This window comes from Mucor velutinosus (assembly GCF_035048745.1).
Source record: "Mucor velutinosus strain NIH1002 chromosome Unknown tig00001553, whole genome shotgun sequence".
Taxonomy (NCBI): domain Eukaryota; kingdom Fungi; phylum Mucoromycota; class Mucoromycetes; order Mucorales; family Mucoraceae; genus Mucor; species Mucor velutinosus.
The window spans coordinates 302,062-319,224 of NW_027041930.1; the positions used below are offsets into that span (position 1 = coordinate 302,062).

General features: G+C 39.9%; 3 protein-coding genes across 3 annotated transcripts; 1 reads left to right on the forward strand and 2 right to left on the reverse strand.

Moving 5' to 3' along the window:
* Positions 1 to 384: 384 nt before the first annotated feature.
* RPL31B_2 (60S ribosomal protein L31B) lies at positions 385 to 5,933 on the forward strand (the record flags this gene model as incomplete). Its single annotated transcript, XM_064826704.1, has 9 exons — positions 385 to 423; positions 484 to 766; positions 827 to 989; positions 1,045 to 1,298; positions 1,349 to 3,781; positions 3,835 to 4,035; positions 4,096 to 4,452; positions 4,510 to 5,699; positions 5,757 to 5,933. 9 exons carry the CDS (start codon positions 385 to 387, stop codon positions 5,931 to 5,933), a joined length of 5,097 nt encoding a protein of 1,698 aa, XP_064675761.1.
* A 611-nt stretch (positions 5,934 to 6,544) lies between these two features.
* On the reverse strand, positions 6,545 to 7,009 carry PMT4_2 (Dolichyl-phosphate-mannose--protein mannosyltransferase 4; the record flags this gene model as incomplete). The annotated part of the gene is made up of 1 exon (XM_064826705.1): positions 6,545 to 7,009. The coding sequence occupies one exon, from the start codon at positions 7,007 to 7,009 to the stop codon at positions 6,545 to 6,547; it is 465 nt and encodes a 154-aa protein (XP_064675762.1).
* A 502-nt stretch (positions 7,010 to 7,511) lies between these two features.
* tlg2 (t-SNARE affecting a late Golgi compartment protein 2) lies at positions 7,512 to 9,800 on the reverse strand (the record flags this gene model as incomplete). Its single annotated transcript, XM_064826706.1, has 7 exons — positions 7,512 to 7,748; positions 7,812 to 8,487; positions 8,647 to 8,795; positions 8,868 to 9,002; positions 9,054 to 9,158; positions 9,222 to 9,334; positions 9,419 to 9,800. 7 exons carry the CDS (start codon positions 9,798 to 9,800, stop codon positions 7,512 to 7,514), a joined length of 1,797 nt encoding a protein of 598 aa, XP_064675763.1.
* Between the last annotated feature and the right edge of the window lie 7,363 nt (positions 9,801 to 17,163).

The following is a 17,163-nucleotide window of genomic DNA, read 5'->3' on the forward strand; positions in this document are numbered from 1 at the left end:
TGCAAAACTGTTATCATTGTTTGTGGCGATCGTTTCTATGGATGTTTCTCATATTGTCTGGCCAAAATAAAGGCCATACTGTGGTGCAGCACACTATGCAAACTGTCAACGTGTCTTTCATTCAGTGCCTCCTTTATGATCAGGCAAAAAGTAGTAGTGGCTGATGCAGCATGTTGGGCAAACCACTCAATGGATCAAGTGACGTCGTCGCCGTTGAAACACAAAATGGTCGATTTGAGCCATCCATTGAGCCCTCTCACTCTTTTTTTTTCTCAGTTCCTATTGAATTTCGCCCCTTTTCTTGCCTCGCCTCGCTCTTTAACTGTCAAAAATAGAGAAAAATTAGACGTTCTGTCAATGATCCTTTAGAGTCAAACGATATCCATGCTAACAGATTCAAGTTTAACCAATATACTCGTTGTGGTAAGTTCCATGGATGATTCTTGATCATGTAAAACTTAAATTTTCTGGCTGTGTGTGTAGAGTGGTGTATCACAAATTAGATACAGAGTCTACAACCAACACATTACCAGAGAGAGTCTCGAGACATTCCTCAGCCATTCACCTGAAGATGTCGTCAATAAAGACATGACCTTGTTGAGAGCCTACACAGAGATGATTGCACTCAGTATACCGACGTTATGGCGAGTGCATGCTGAATCAAGCGAACCAGGAAAGGATCTTGAACTGGAATTGTGGGTGTTTTGGTTTGACGAAAGACACACGGGAAAGATTGACGCGAATGATAATCTTTACGCGCTGGATGGTAATGAGAATGGTTGCTTTATGGATGTGATAATGCAGGCTGCTAATTAGACTATCACAGAAACCAAAGTGGGATCGTTTACTTGGGAGAATGCTTATTCAAAGATACAATCGCCAACAGCATCTCCTGGCGCATCATCCACACAGTCAAAGACAAGCATTCCAGTGACAGTATCAGATGAGTACAAGTGGTTCGTCAAGTCGGTGCGAAACTTGATTCATGTGTAAGTTGTTGCCTCTGGCCAGGATGCAACAGATGACTCACGTTTGGCCATCTAGACAAATGAAGAAGAATGGAGCATTTCCCTTGGGCGAATTCTACGTTTATCCCAACACGGATCAGGATGTGATTGCAGACGTCAAATCCAACCACGCATCCACCTCACCTAGCCTGCTGCAATTAACACAATCCATGCTGTGCTGTTCATACAGCATCTATTTAGCGAGCACCAACCTCATCTTTCAACCAAATACGAGACGCATGAGATTAAGGCCAATTACGATACAGACGATCCGTACTCGCGGCAAAAAGGGTAAGCACACGGTCAGACAAAACAGAGCATACAACTAACTTTGGACACAGTGATTATCAGTCCCACAGGCGAGACCATGCTGATTGCCAACAACAACACCGCACAACCCTTATCACCACAATTAGAAGAGGCCATATTAAGAAAATGGTCATTGATATTAGATATACCCTATACCAACTTGATGCCATGTGCATCCTCACCACAGCAACATGCATCCCATGATCGATCTCAACCACCACCAGCATCAGTAACAGCACAACCACATAAACCACACGCACGACAGCAATTGCCCAACCTTGTGGCTATCAGAAGCCTCGCATCAGGCGAGGATAGTTACTATTACCCATCCTGCTTAATATTTGTATCGTCCTCATCAAAGATATCGCCTACTGCCATGGCAGGCGCCAATGGGCTATTTGGATTCAACCAAGGATTTTCAGAGGATTTAGGGGATAAATGGCATCGATGGGCATGGAGTGAACGCATTTCAAATTACTGGGAGTATACGTGTCCAAGAGAAGTAACGACATCAGTCGTCTTGGATACACTTTCAGTGGATAATGGACAGAACAACAGCAACAATGTTGGATTGCTGCAAAAAGCGATTAATGAGCCTGTGATTGCGAGTCCTCTGATGGCTACTAAATCTGTAGCCACACCAGGCTCTGCCGCCGGAAATCAACGAAACGAAATGTCGACACCCTCTTCTTCCACGAATAATTACGATGAGGACGATCAACAGCAACAACAGCAACAATTACAGCACCAATTGCATCAGAGAAGTAAATCCAAGTATCAGTCAGGCTTGTCCTTAGTGGATTTTGCCATGGCTCATTTCTCCATGCCCAACAGCATGGATGATTTGGTCGAGTATCCCATTTTGCCGCACACGACACCAGTGATACAGCAAGCCAATGAGCCTATACTACTACAGCAGCAGCAGCAGCAACAACAACAACAACAACAAAGCCATCAAACACTGGAACCACTTTCACAGCAGCAACAGCAACAGCAGCAACAGCAACAGCATCAAAGCACTATGGCAGTCATCTCCAACAACAATACAGCCAATAACTCGACGTATCAATCCCCGCAGATGCCCAATCTTGAATTGGATGCGTACGGTGACATGGTGGAGAGCATGGATGTAGATAATATGGTGCTGGATATACCTAATCGATGGACAGATGATGGCATGGATGATTTGGATAATTTTGAACTCGGCGTGACAGAAGAGGATTTTGATTTTTTCGAGTCTTCAGGCCCAACATCTGTTCCTGCTACTGCTCCAGCTGCTCCATTGGCCTCAGTGCCACCGTCATTACAGCAACCTGCCACATTAGACGCATCAGCATTGACTGCGCATGATACACTGTTGATGATGCAGGAGATAAAGCCAGAGGACATTGACATTACCAGCAATTTTGATACCACATTGATGGATTTGGATCAAAAGCAGCAACAAGCGATATTGGATACAGACCTCGATTCTCAGCAGAACGACCTGTCATTGACGCCATTACAAGTAGGCATGGCTCAGCACGATCCATTCACTCCTTACATGAGCGATCCTGTCAAACAGGAGGACCAAACGCGAAACGCACAGCCTTCGCCACTACCACCACCAACAGCATTGCACGACTACCATCAACAGCTGTTTGTTCCACCGCAATTTGCACCCATCAAAATGGAGTCTGTCGTCAATGACGCCAAATATATTCAGGGCGGCAAATTCACCTATCCAGCTCAGGAACATCAACCTCTGACCAAACGCAAGCAAAGCACAGACTACCGACCCGATTACGTGCCTGTCATGCGATCCAGCAAGAAAAATAAGCGCAAATCCAGCAAATTGTTGCTGCTAGACACCATCAACAAGGAAAACAAGCCGTTGGAGCTTTTGGACGAGATGATGATATCGAGGGAGGATCAACAACTCGATTCTAAATCAACCAACATCACGTCCTCATCCTCAGAAGAGGAGGAAGATGCAAGCTCAAGTGACCAAAGTAGTGGCAGCAGCACCGAGGACGACGATGACGATGAGGCGTACGACGATCACCATTCTGTGGAAAGTGACTACAATAACAACAATGAAGACATGTCTACCAAAATCACACGCACCATGGAATCGCTCTCAGTAGCTCAGAGCAAATTTGTTGGTAGACTGACTTGCATCGACACACCAGTCGAGACAATCAAGAAGAAGGTGGATGTGGATCAAATCATGATGGACTATGATACGCCCTTTGCGCGTGCTGTCACTGACAGTGTGATCCGAGTTGCTGGTGCACGCACAGACGTCAATGAGCATGAAGAAACCAAGGCGCTGGATTACTTGTGTCAACAAGCTGTGATGGGTGGCTATCCATTTTCAGGCGGTATTGAGGCCATGTCGTCCAATGGGTTTGAAGCGAATGAAGGAGAGTCTGCCAAAGTGGTGATTGCCAGAAGAAGAAATCTATTGCAAAAGTACAATGGAGGTAAAGCGAGCTGATTTGTTCAATAGGCATATTGTTATTGACACTAGCGATAGACACAATTCACGTCCCATCGACACCAAGTGATGTGGAGTTCATGAACCAAAACTTCAAGCATGTGTTGAGCGACATCTTTTCTCAGCAACAACAACCCGGTAACTCGGATCTTGATGCAATGTGCATTGATTCGTTGCCTTTACCAGCTTCTGTCACTGTCAAGGGCCCACTGAATGTGCAGGATTATTACGAATTGTCAGGTGCGTTTTGCAAAGTGATTTTTGGTATGTGTGTGTATCTCACGCATTAAACTCTATTAGAAACAAATCAAGCGCATTCAAAATACGGCAAATATCAAGTCAAAAAGCGACGACCAGCAGAACCCAATCTCGGCACACTGCAACCACCCAATATCACAGTCAGCCGACAAGACGACATGATCGAAGGCACATCTAACCTGATCATGTTTTGGGAGAAACTGAGACTGGAGCCCTACTCTTTGAAAAAGCAAGTCAATTATTTTATAGTATACCCCAAAAACGAATCCATAGAGAATGGCATAACGCACTTTTTCAAGGGACTCAGCACTGTGTATGAGACATGTCTGTTGGGCACTCATCATCCAGCAGCCAACATTGGGCCTTATCGAAGAGGGCTGGTGCCTGTCACTCTTTTACGTACGTACCTATCCGCACGGTGCACTCGAATATATTGACTCATTTACTGTTGAATAGCACAATTGGAGAATGAATCATTTCACGACAGACAGCTTCGAAGTTACATGGCGGAGTGTCAGCACCTTGGATCCGTACTTGGTAGTGCCATGCCAGAAAACATGCACATTGTCATCTACATGATCAATCCAGCCACACACCTCGCTTCTCATCTCGACCTGAGCCGATGTTTCAGCAAACTCAAAGTAGCTTACAACGCTTCTCCTATGGCCTTTGGGTCCAGGCTATCTGACAAAACACGAGCCCGTCTGGTATTGCAGCTGATGCCCATCGAACATGTCTTGCGATCAACCTCCTTTGGCGGTTGTCTCAAGTTTGGCATGAAGGAGATTGCTTTCTCCGTGTATATCAAATGCCATTCCATTGTCAGCAGACAACACCAAGCCACGCTTACCACCAACAGCAATACCCAGCAAGACGCACATTCAGTGTCTGATTTGTACGCACCGCCCTTTGTCTTATCCAAGCCGATCCCCTCACACATCCATTTCAAGCTGAAAAAGGCCATCAGTGCATTTCCCACTATTCTGGAGAGTCATGCCGTATTACACATGGGATATACGTTCAGTCTCGACAAACGGTGGATGATCATTGTGTGGACAGACAATCGAGGCGAAATGGTGGAATTTGCCGTGCTGGACAATCACCGTCATCAGCTACCACTGTCATCCGTGTTTGAGGAAGCATGGCGTCGAACAAAGCAGATATCAAAGCGAACCGGATTTGCATGGACATTTGTGATTTGCAAGATGGGTCTGGTGTTTGAACAAGAACTCATGGCCTGGATAGCGTGTTTGCCTAGTAAGGAACATGTGGCCATTGTCAGCCTGGATGTCGAATCCACCTTGTATGTCAACACAACCAATGCAGATACCATGAGCGAGATGCATACGCCTACAGATACGCTCAACACCAACACACCTACCATGATGAATAATGCTCCCTCCACTGCCAAAAAGATGTTTTCATCTGATACACTGGACAATGGACAGACAAAAGCACTGCTGCTGAATCATCGTGTCGCTTATTCCAATAAGCGAGAGCGTATGTCGCTCGGCATGCTTGGCCTGGATTCGATGTCGAAAGAAGATTGGATGATACCCTTGGCGAGTGGATACATGATTCATACACCTCCCACAACAGAGAATCCTAATAATGAGCTGTTCAACTGCAATCCGTTGGTGCTAGAGGTGAGTTTTGGATAAAACGAGCATGTATGGATGGCATATTCATTCTTGTTGATATAGATCCACTTGGTGTACAATCAAACAAATCATTCGGCCTACAGCACATTAAGAGACATTATCAAAAGGTACCACGCTCTTTCTTTTGTCAATATGATGCCATCCAACAGCAACTGTTTCCCTATTCATCTTGCGCTTGTGGAAAGATTATCCCGAATACTACTCGTTGTTCATTCATGATTTAAATAAAGCCAACCCCCCCCCCCCTCATTCTTGTATCATAGCAACTATCCTCAGACTCTAAGTGAAAAGATCGTCGGCCCAGATGATTCCTCTAAATATACTAGATCCTGCCCCCCCTTTCAAGATCAACAAATTGGTTAATTTCGGGTCAATTACTTTAGCCCAGCACTAGAACTCGGGGACCTGAATTATATAGCTTTTTAGAATCCATCTCTATACACTCCGCGTTGGAGATTAACATCTGACAAATATGCACTTATGCATGTATACGCAATAGCATATGTATACAAGAGCATTTCTTGATGTCACATTGTGTATGTTGGTCCATATTTGACATGGTGTTCAATAGTCCTATTTTAATAAGGTAATTTTATACCAAACGCACACCTAAAAATATCATTTTTCTAAAGAAAGACCAGACGGTGTAACTATGTTCAGGTCAGAAAAATGAAATGAAATGTTTATTGAAATATATAAATGGATTTAGGTACTAAAAAAGAAAAAATGAGCGGAAAAAAATTAAAGAAGGGCTATGTATATATGTATATAGAATTAAAGAGTAGAAGTGTATACAGAATAGAGTGAATGAGAGGAGCGCCATTTGGAAACTAGGATGTCATGGTCAATGAAATACTTGGCACATGAACTAAGGTTTGATTTAATTTGGTTCGACTGCTTTGCCATTCGTTTTCAATTTCATCATCAATTTCGTCAAATGTAGATCCCAAGATGCGTTGTACCTGAGCAGCTAATGATAAAGCCACTTGCTTCTTTTGTGGTTGTTGTTGTTTCTTGGCTAATTTAGGATTCACATACGACATGGAGATGGCAGCATAATCTGATGCCGCCATGAGAGGTGAAATAATCGTTGTGCTTGAATGCACTTGCCAGAACTTGTGTTCTTCTGTCTTGTATTTTTGATATGAAGGTTCTAATGTCTCTGATTCATCGTCGCTGGTTGTAGAGTCAAAATCCAATGACAGAGTGTCGCTGTGTCTCTTGGGAACAGCAGCAGCAGCAGGTTGATACTGATGAGATGGTACAGGAGGAGGTGGTGATGTAGGTTGAAACATATTGCAGTTGGATTATAAAGATAAAGATAACAAAAGACAAAAGGAATTGGATCATGGATACAACACTGTTTATATATATATATATATATTCATGCTGAAAACAAATCTATTAATAGTAGCTTCCTGTTTGCTTGGTTATTGTGATGCCAAACGGAAAGGAACCACTCAAAATGCATTCCGCTGTCTGTTTGTTCACTTGTATACTCGTTTGCCTTAATATCATTATATGAGCCTCACTCCTACTCTCACTCTTTCTTACTAATTAACTATTACCATGTCATTTATTTGAACGTATACACATGTTCTCGGGTTGCTAATCATTTCGTCATAAACCACTAAATTACTAAATTCATATTTGAACTTTTTGACCCAAAATAGCTTAAAACTCATTGGAAAAAGGAAAGTTCGTATTACATTGTGTATATAGAGTCACTGAAAAGCAAAAGGAGATAGAGAAAGGGCCTTTTTTGTTTCATTATAGAGTTGAGAGTAGAAGGGGAACTTATTGATTTTGATTATTTTGCTGCTGTTGTTGTTGCTGCTGCTGTTGAAGCATGGCAGCTAATTGAGATAAAGCTGTAGCTGGATCCATGCCTGGAATAGGTGCAACACCGCCTGGCTGAGGAGGGAGAATAGGTGGTTGTGGAGATACCACTTGTTGCTGGTGATGCTGCTGCTGCTGCTGCTGCTGCTGCTGTTGTTGTTGTTGTTGTTGTTGTTGTTGCTGAGCAGCTTGACTCTTTATCAGCAATCCTGTTTAGTAAATATAGGTCAAAAATCCAAATTAGCAAGAGCAACTTACCAATAAACCCAACAATTGTTGGACTTGGGAAGCTTGGTCTTCAGTAGGAGGAACTGGAGCAACAAAGGCTGTAGGTGGAGGTGGAGGTGATTGCAAATTAGTGGGCTGGAAGGGAGAAGTCAACGACGCAGCTTGTGGTGGTGGTTGCTGTTGTTGAGGCTGTTGTGCTAGCATGGATAGAATTTGTTGGGCTTTTTGAGCTTGTTCTAATCTTTGGCCATCAGGCATTGCAGCATTACTTGCACTCAAGTTACTCATAGGGGCACCTCCAACAGGTAATTGATGTGGCATCTGAGGATTATATTGCAATCTTGGATCGGCATTATGATGCATAGGAGCAACAGCAGCGGACTGAGGAGGAAGAGGGGGATTAGCAGCAGCAGAGGCATATCGATCATCTTTGCGTCCACCACTGTGTCCACCACCATTGTAATGATCATAATCACGAGGTCTCACTGTATCACTTCTTCTTCTACTATTGCCTCTTGGTTCATCACGCTCTCTTTCATGGTTTCTCTCTCTTCGATGATTGGCATTGCCACGATCTCTATATGGATGATCCCAGAAGAAGGCAACATCCCATATGCCGCCCATGTACTCAGTATTATAGGTATTATCGTATGCTTCAACGCAGGCTCTTGAATCGTAAAACTCAACTAATCGTTGCTGATTTCTACTAATCACTTATAAGCACCTGATTCATATGTCATGTTTACACACTCTCTCTTGCCCTCTCTCTCTCTCTCTCTCTCTCTCTCTCTCTCTCTCTCTCTCTCTCTCTCTCTCTCTCTCCTTCGTAGCATTAGAATGTGTCTCTCAAATTGTTTAAATATACCTTTCTGCTTGACTGAAATTGTGTGTTAAACTCTTTTTGAAGTGAGGGACTCGAATTGCCTTAATATCACCAAATCGTCCAAAGTAAGATTGTAACTCATAATCGTTCAACTCACCGTTCGCATTCTTAAGCGTATACAGAAGGGTGCCCTATATCATGTCATTTATAAGTTGGGTATTTTATCACCAATGTGTTGGCATTATTTTCAATAAAGCACATACCTGATTCTTGGTTCTATCACATTTGGATCGTTCTTCCTCTTCCTTGGGCAATGAATAATGAACATCAATTTTTCTGTCACTCAAGAAGACACCTTGCATGTTGGTCTTGGCTTCTTCGGCAGCTCGCACATCATACTATTCCTCGAATTAAATTCAACTTTATAGCCGGAAATAGTCAACACTTACAAAAGTAATAAAGATCATGCCTCTGTTCTCAATCAGATTAAAGACATCTTTGACTTCGCCGAATTTCTCAAACATAGCTCTGACTTCACTCTCCGGGATAGTATACTAACATGCTTTTTAGGAGAGCAGTTCTCATTCCTTATCACTTTTGCATGTCAAATAACTTACTTGGACATTTCTCACAAACAATGTTCGACAAGGCTTCTCTCTTGCCACTCTGGATTCAATATGAGCAGGTAAACGGTTGTTATCATCGACATCATATCCAGGATTATTGTTGTCTTTGATGAAAAGAGGAAAAAAAAAAAAGACATATGAATACACCAGCATGTTTGTATGCATAAGCTTCTCTTTTGAAAGCTTACCGTATTGATCGGCTTCATCTTGGTTATCATGCCTGCCGCCTCTGAAATTGTTTGGACGATTGGGTCTCTTATTGTAAGGTCTGCTATCATTGAATCGGTCATTGTTATGGCGTCTTCCACCTCTTTGATCTCTCATAGCTCCACCTCCACCGCCACTGCCTCCTCTGCGGTATCCTCCTCCTCCTCCTCCACCTCCACCACCCCCATTGCCGCCATAATCATCACGGCGAAAGTTATTTCCTTGCTGCATGTATGGAGGTTGTCGTTGATGTTGTTGCTGTTGCTGTGGTGGGTATTGCTGCTGCGCTTGCTGCTGATGTTGGTTTGAAGGCCTATATGGGCCGTTGTCGTAAGAAGATGAATAACGGTTGTTTCGATCCATTTGTATTTATATAGTCGTAAACAGAGAGAGAGAGAGAAAAAGATTTTATTAGCGCGTGTTGGCGATGTTATATGAAAAAAAAAAAAAACATGTTGCCAAGGGGGCTGATTGGATATGGGAATGAAAAATGTCACTCGCATTTGTAATGTCACTCATTCAGATGAGCTGTGAATATCAGACTGTGGTGATCCTCAGCTCATCACTAAAAGCCTTAAGTTTTGGCAATGGAATGGCTGGGCATACCAACGTAAATGCAATCAATACTTTTACATGCAGTAAATGGAAGTGTTTAGAGGAATCCTTTCTATGATTAGCAAATCTCACTCTCAATCACTATTAAGCCGGTAGATTAAGTATTGTTGTTAAGACAAAGATTTGGATTCAAAAACTCAACAGTATGCCCTGAATTGGCATTATACTTGAAACACGTATGTCCTAATGTCAATGTAACTAAATTTGATGGGCACGATGCGTTTGATCATGGACACAATATTACATATAGTCTTAATCGCATTTTGAATGCACCAAGAGAGTTATGTATTGAGGAAGCCACGTTGGCTCAAGAGAACGTTTAAATCTTATGTAGCCCTTCATATGGTCGATGTTGATCTCGTAGCGTATCACACCCTTTTTCATAACTTGTTGCCTTCCAGTTATTGATGAATACTAGACGTGTTAGTAAGCCCTGCATCCAAGACTAAATGACTGAAGCCTTCCAATTCAGGGCATACACATTCTCCCCGCTTAAGAATTCCATGTTGATTAATGCAGAAAACAAAGTTATGTTTGCATTTTAGATTGAAAGAGTTACTGCTGAGAGAGGGATGATTTTCAAAATAGGCTTATTTTGAACACTATCCTTTGGATGAAAATTGTTAAAAGCTATTAATAACAAGTAATTGCGAGTTGTAGATCGATGAATTAGATGATGGGAGACATTGTATTCAAAACCGCTTGCTGATATCCTGCTTCATCGTGGTTTGGTAAAAGGTCAAAGGCTTGCTGCTCATTTTACCGAGATGATGAAGTAGCTTTTTCACGCCACATACTGGTGTTGAAGACTTCACATCAGAATGACTATCTGCACACCTAAAGCGGATGCTAAGCATATAAAGGGATTTTCAATCGCTACACTGGTTGTCAAATGATTGAGTGCATAAAGTGTAATGAATCCAGTATACTGTAAAAAGGACAGTGCTTGAATGCTTCTTGTTCAAATATCAACTCTACCAAGTTTTTTTTTTCCATTAACTAAATCTTACTCCCTTCTGTTCGCTCTACGAAATGAGACTTTGTTGGGCTCCCTGCGACGCTTCCTTGCGAAAATGAAGTTTCTACCCCCCTAAATTGAAGTTCACAGTGGCAAAAACACGTTTTTTGTTAATAGCAGTACGGAAACGTCCATTTGGTGCTCAACTCTACTAAACAAACCTAGAGCGTTGAGTGGGCAATAAAAACGCACAACAAGAATTGAATATGCTTCACTGAAGCAAAAGTTAACCTCGATTGATCGATTTTGGCGAATTTTGGCTGGACTAACCTACTAGACAAGGTATATACACGAGAACTAACGCTAAGGCTTCAAGTAAGATATCAACTTATAGACACTGTTTAAGTCTACGCAACGAAAAATGCTATACGTAGAGTGGTGCAAATGCAATGATCACTTTTCTTGGAAAACCTCGAAAATATACGCTTTTTTGAATAGAAATTATAGATACACTATTAAAATTATGTTGTGCCAGAAGGGCTACAACTGTCTATAAAGATTAAGGTATTCTTGATGGGTAGATATGTCTGTGTTGTGCAACAACATGGACAAGCTATGATAAGTAAAGTGCATCTCAGCTATCTAAATACTGAGGTTCACCAGATGTGATAAGCGTTGTACAAGATAAATTGCTACTTTGGCATTCAGAACTTAGTATAAATAGAATAACTCTTGTCTTTATCAATAAATCTTTAGTTTTTGTGTCTGATCTTATTCAAATAAGTCTTTTCTTGTTTTTATAATATTGAACATTTTTTATAAACTACAAATAATAATCCTTTTATTCTTTGTGCTTAACAAATTAATAGCATTTGAAGCACTTTTTTTTTATCCTGTACCAAGTTACGTGACTAATATGACTTTACCATAAATTTCTAGACATTTTCTCTGGTTAAAATTCGTAAAATACACGATTTTGAGCAAAATTATGAAGCGAACGTACATTTAAAACTTAAAGCCTTTACAGCTCAATAGATCCAAAGTAGAGCTATTGAATGGTTTTTGTTTTACGCAAATACGATGTGTCTTTCCCAAGATATGATCAAAAATTTCCTCGTGCAAAATCATCGGCTTTTGGCTAGAATTTGCCTGTAATGGCAAGGCAAAAATCTGGATGACAGTTTTTTTGGGTGTACAAATCAGTGAATATCTCCTGATAGCGTCATGCTAGAGCTTCGAGACAGGGCTCATTCGAAAGGATTTTGTTTGCTCTACATTATGATAGGTATTAAAAGTAAAGTTTTGATGACAAAAATATGGCAATCTATTAAAAACCATCAAAAAATTGCAAAAAATATCCAATCAAAAGTCAGGCTAATGATTTGGGATAATCCATTTAAAACTGGTATCATTCGATTCTCCTCTAAAATTCTACCCTAAGTTTGGTTTAGCTGGAAGCAGTGTTATCGTCGCAATCGCATGGTTTTGAGGTTGAAAGATTTTAGATACCCATGGATTCTTATTTTGAGCAATATGAAGGCTGGGCTATGGATATTTTGAAATACCGTCTTTTCAGTATGTGGCTAAATTGGAACGCAAAATCGGCTACCTTTGTTAAATATAACCTCTTAATTACAATTGACCGATCGATAAACAAGGTGTTGGCAAACCTTGTAGTAGAAACCGCTAGCCCCAATCTTGTTTTGCTATCCTGTAAGCAAGCTGTCAAGTCTCCAATGCTTACTCCATGTTATATTGCGGCTAGTGACGGTTTTCAACCTCAATCTTTTGTTAGCATTCTTCCCTTTTTTTTTTATTAGCGTCTTCCCTCCTTTTTTTTGATTATTTTGTAAACCTTTTACTAATGAAACAAGGCTACTTTTGTTGATGGAACCAAAGCAAGTATGATTGACAACTGTTCAATATACGTAGGATTCAACGTTAACGCGTTTTGTACTGTAGCTATACTGTGAATTGTTCTATTTTGGGAGGACCCATTTCTAGTAGTCTTTTGCTGCATATTTGGTGGTGCCCGCTTTGATGGTCTATTGTTGCTTCTGTGGTCTTTCCCTGGTGCTTGCGTATCCTTTGGTCTGATGTCTTTGCTGTATGCTGGCTTTCTGGTCTATTATCTGGGGCTGTGGTATGAGTGGTAAGTATCTTTTTTCATCTGGTCGCAATAATATAAAACTTCTTTGGACGTTTTTATTATTACTTCCTTTCTCGTGATAATGTATTCATAATGTTTGCATTGTTGCATCTTCTTTTTCTTTCTTTTGTTGGCTGTGATATGACCAGCTCAACGAATAACTGTAATGTTGTTGCTTCGTATATATGAACAACAAGCATCATGCACTGTTATATTCTTGTATTACCGCTGTAATAATTTGTTATATGGCCGTGGGTTGCTGTTTGTGTTGCCTCTGTTGCTTCATATGACACAATATTAGTTGTTATGTTGTATTACACACTCATACTACTGCTGTTGCTCCTGCAATTGTGCATGTTTGTGTTGCTTTACATCAGATTATTACCATACGCGTTGCTCATGTATGTATTTCTGTTGCAATAACAATGAGCTGTTGTGAACAACATTTTTGATGTTGTATTTGTTATGATTTTCTTTGACTCATTGCGTGTGAGTATCCTTTTTTTCTTTTGCTTACATATACCACTATACTCCTATAGTAGTATGTTCTGTTCTTTCTTTTATTATTTTTATGTTTCTTTGAAGCATACCTTTTTTACGTTGTGTGGATGTGCCTATCCCTGAAGCTCAACAAGACTTTATCCGAGGCTAGGAGGTAGATAGGCTGCCTCCACTTGGTTATCGCTACTTACTTTAGTGATGATTGAGGGTCTCAATGCCTGAACTTAAAGCTAGGTGGTGCAAGTAAGGCATGCTCTAGCACCTGAGGGAAATTTGATTATAGCAGCGGCTATATTGCTATATATAGCGGCGCTTAAAATTTTGCCTCACATCAAAGCAGGGGGAAACCCTCGCAAATTTTTTTTTAGGTCAGCGGAGTTTTCAAGCAATCTGATTGGCTAAGAGGTTGAAGCAACGAAGGTCTACAACTACTTGATTTCAGATTGATGTCATGTATTATAACTTTGTGTTTGTAATAAAAGGTTATCTAAATAGATATAATTTAAATTCTTCCTTATTTAAAAGTACAGGATAAGATGTAATCATTTGATTTAGCATTCATTGCATAATAGTTCGACGTGAGGAATGTCCTTTAAATATATTTATGCAAGGAAAATTTTATAATAAACACTACTTCAAAACAGTGTTTGCGTTGCTGCTATAACAGTATTATTCTGGACAACTCACCACCAGACAATCTTTTTAATTGTTGAAAACTATAGTGCAACATTGTATGCTTTAAGGAGTAGTAGTTTATCTTTTCGTCAGCCATAAATGCATAGGACTATTATAGATTTATTTGATTTCACAATCTCCTTGCAGAGAAATTGGTTATATGAGCCCAATGAATCTGTTAGACAGTTGCAGTAGTATCATTTGGGGCTTTGATGTTGAGATACTACCTGCGATAGAAAGACGCCCTAACAAAAGTGGTTTCGGTTTCGAGGTTGTTGAGGCCATTCAAGATGGAGTTTTGAAATATTGATGCTACAGCTTTGAAAGTAGCGCGAGTAATAGATCAATAGATGCAATGGATGCAATGTTGGGAAACACTGTGTGGAATACATTCACTCTGATCTGCATTCCGGCAGCTCATCCGGCCACCAGATTCAGATATAAACTGTATGTACACTGGATTAGATGTACGATACCGATTTATACTATAAGAAGAAATGAATTTCAGATACGCTAGTAGTAAAAGGTTCATCCTATATAAGATATAGTAGGCTATAGATGGCACCACGGATATGGAAGGTGCTATAGATTTATACTTGTATTCCGACATTGACTACGGATGTTTACCATATCTGGATAGGCACCAAGATTAATGCAATATGAGCTTGTTGCTTCAGATGTGCACTTCATGATCCACGCTATAAGACATATGCTTATATCCGTGATACTAGCTACAGATACTTTATGTACTACAGACTTGTACTACTACATATGAGACATGCTATAGACATGCATCATACGATATGCTATAGACATGCCATATATCCAGATACATGCTAAAGATGTATGCTCAGCGATATACACTCAGATATGTACTATTGGTTTAGACTAAGGAGACTGTACCTATCGGATACATGCTACTAGATTGATATTAATTATCCTTATAGAAAGGATAGATCAGGGTACTTCGGATGAAAGTCTAATTATTCATCCAGATAGAGCTAAATCATGATTAGCTTGCTGGAGTTGTCTTTTAGCATGATTAGACATTAGTTGATCTGAGTTGACTTATTTGTTAGTCTAATTAATAGAACTTTTATCCATTGTTATAGTATATAAGAAGGATCATCTACCTGGCCAGTAGAGAGACTTCAGTTTACTTTACACCTGTCAGTTTGATAATAAAACATACCTTTATCAAGTTGACTTTACTGTTTTTTTTTATTCTTTTTTTTCCGTGAATTTTAGTCTATCAAGCCTCAAATTCCACACGCATAATATATCATCTGACAGCCAACTACTTAGGCTATTTGATGCAATCCACATTATAATCCATCATGCTACACCTGATCCAGCACATCAACATCTCATCTATTTCTACATACACTGCAAAGCACACATTAAACCATAGTCTACACGCACAACAGGACACATCAAGCAGTCAACTAGTAGAATGACTATTACTGAAGCAACAACACTCACTGCAATGACAAGAACGGACTACAACTACATCTATCTCTAGATTGTCTACACATATCATTTACAACAATCTACTGGATCATCACACTTAAATTTACATCTCAGGATCTGACATTCAGAAAGATATAAAAAGGATCATGCATTTCATTTAATAGAGGATCATCTTGATTTTGCACACAGCGGAAAGCTGATACTTTATTGTACATTTCATTTGTGTGATTTTAGTTATTCAACACCTTATTGAATACATCACTATTCATGAAAACTGATCGTACACCAATAACTATGATATTTACAGAGAAAATGGGTAATGGGTGCAGTTTAGCAAAACACTGGAACATTTTTTTCGCGCACCGTAGTATGAATCTTATAGTACTAGCGTATCTGAAGTCCATATCTTCTTATAGTATAAATCGATATCGTTCATCTAATCCAATGTACATACAGTTTATATCTAAATCTGGTAACTGGATGAACTGTCGGAATGCAGATCATAATGGATGTATTCCACAAAGGGAACGCGCACCTGGTGCTTGGAGTTTTTATAGCATAATGGACATAATGTAGAGCTATCGAATGGTTTCTGCCTTGTGCGAATCCGGTTAGTATTTGTCGAGATACGGCCAAAAAAGGGTATCGTGCAAAATTATTGATTTTTCTTCAAAATCTACGTGTGATAATGTTGTGCCAGAAGGGCTACAACTGTCTATAAAAATTAAGGTATTCTTAATGGGTAGATATGTCTGTGTTGTGCAACAACATGGACAAGCTATGATAAGTAAAGTGCATCTCAGCTATCTAAATACTGAGGTTCACCAGATGTGATAAGCGTTGTACAAGATAAATTGCTACTTTGGCATTCAGAACTTAGTATAAATAGAATAACTCTTGTCTTCATCAATAAATCTTTAGTTTTTGTGTCTGATCTTATTCAAATAAGTCTTTTCTTTTTTTATAATATCGAACATTTTTTATAAGCTACAAATAATAATCCTTTTATTCTTTGTGCTTATCAGATAACAAGTAAAAAATCTGGTGACGATTTTTTGGTCAGGACAAGATTGACAATATTTCATGATAGAGTGATGCCAGAGCTTCAAGTAATAGCTCATTCGATAGGAAATTTTTTGGTCTATAATGTTTAGTAATGCTTAACAAAATGTTTTGATGGCAGATACTGATTAATCTTTTGAAAACAGTCAAAAAATCGCAAAAACAATCGTATCAAATATCAGGTGAACAATGTACCGCAGAGACTTGAAACAAATATCATTGTATTTGCCTTTGAATTTTCTACAATTTTTATATAAGTTTGAAGGGGTGTTTACTATCAAGAAATGCGTAATTTT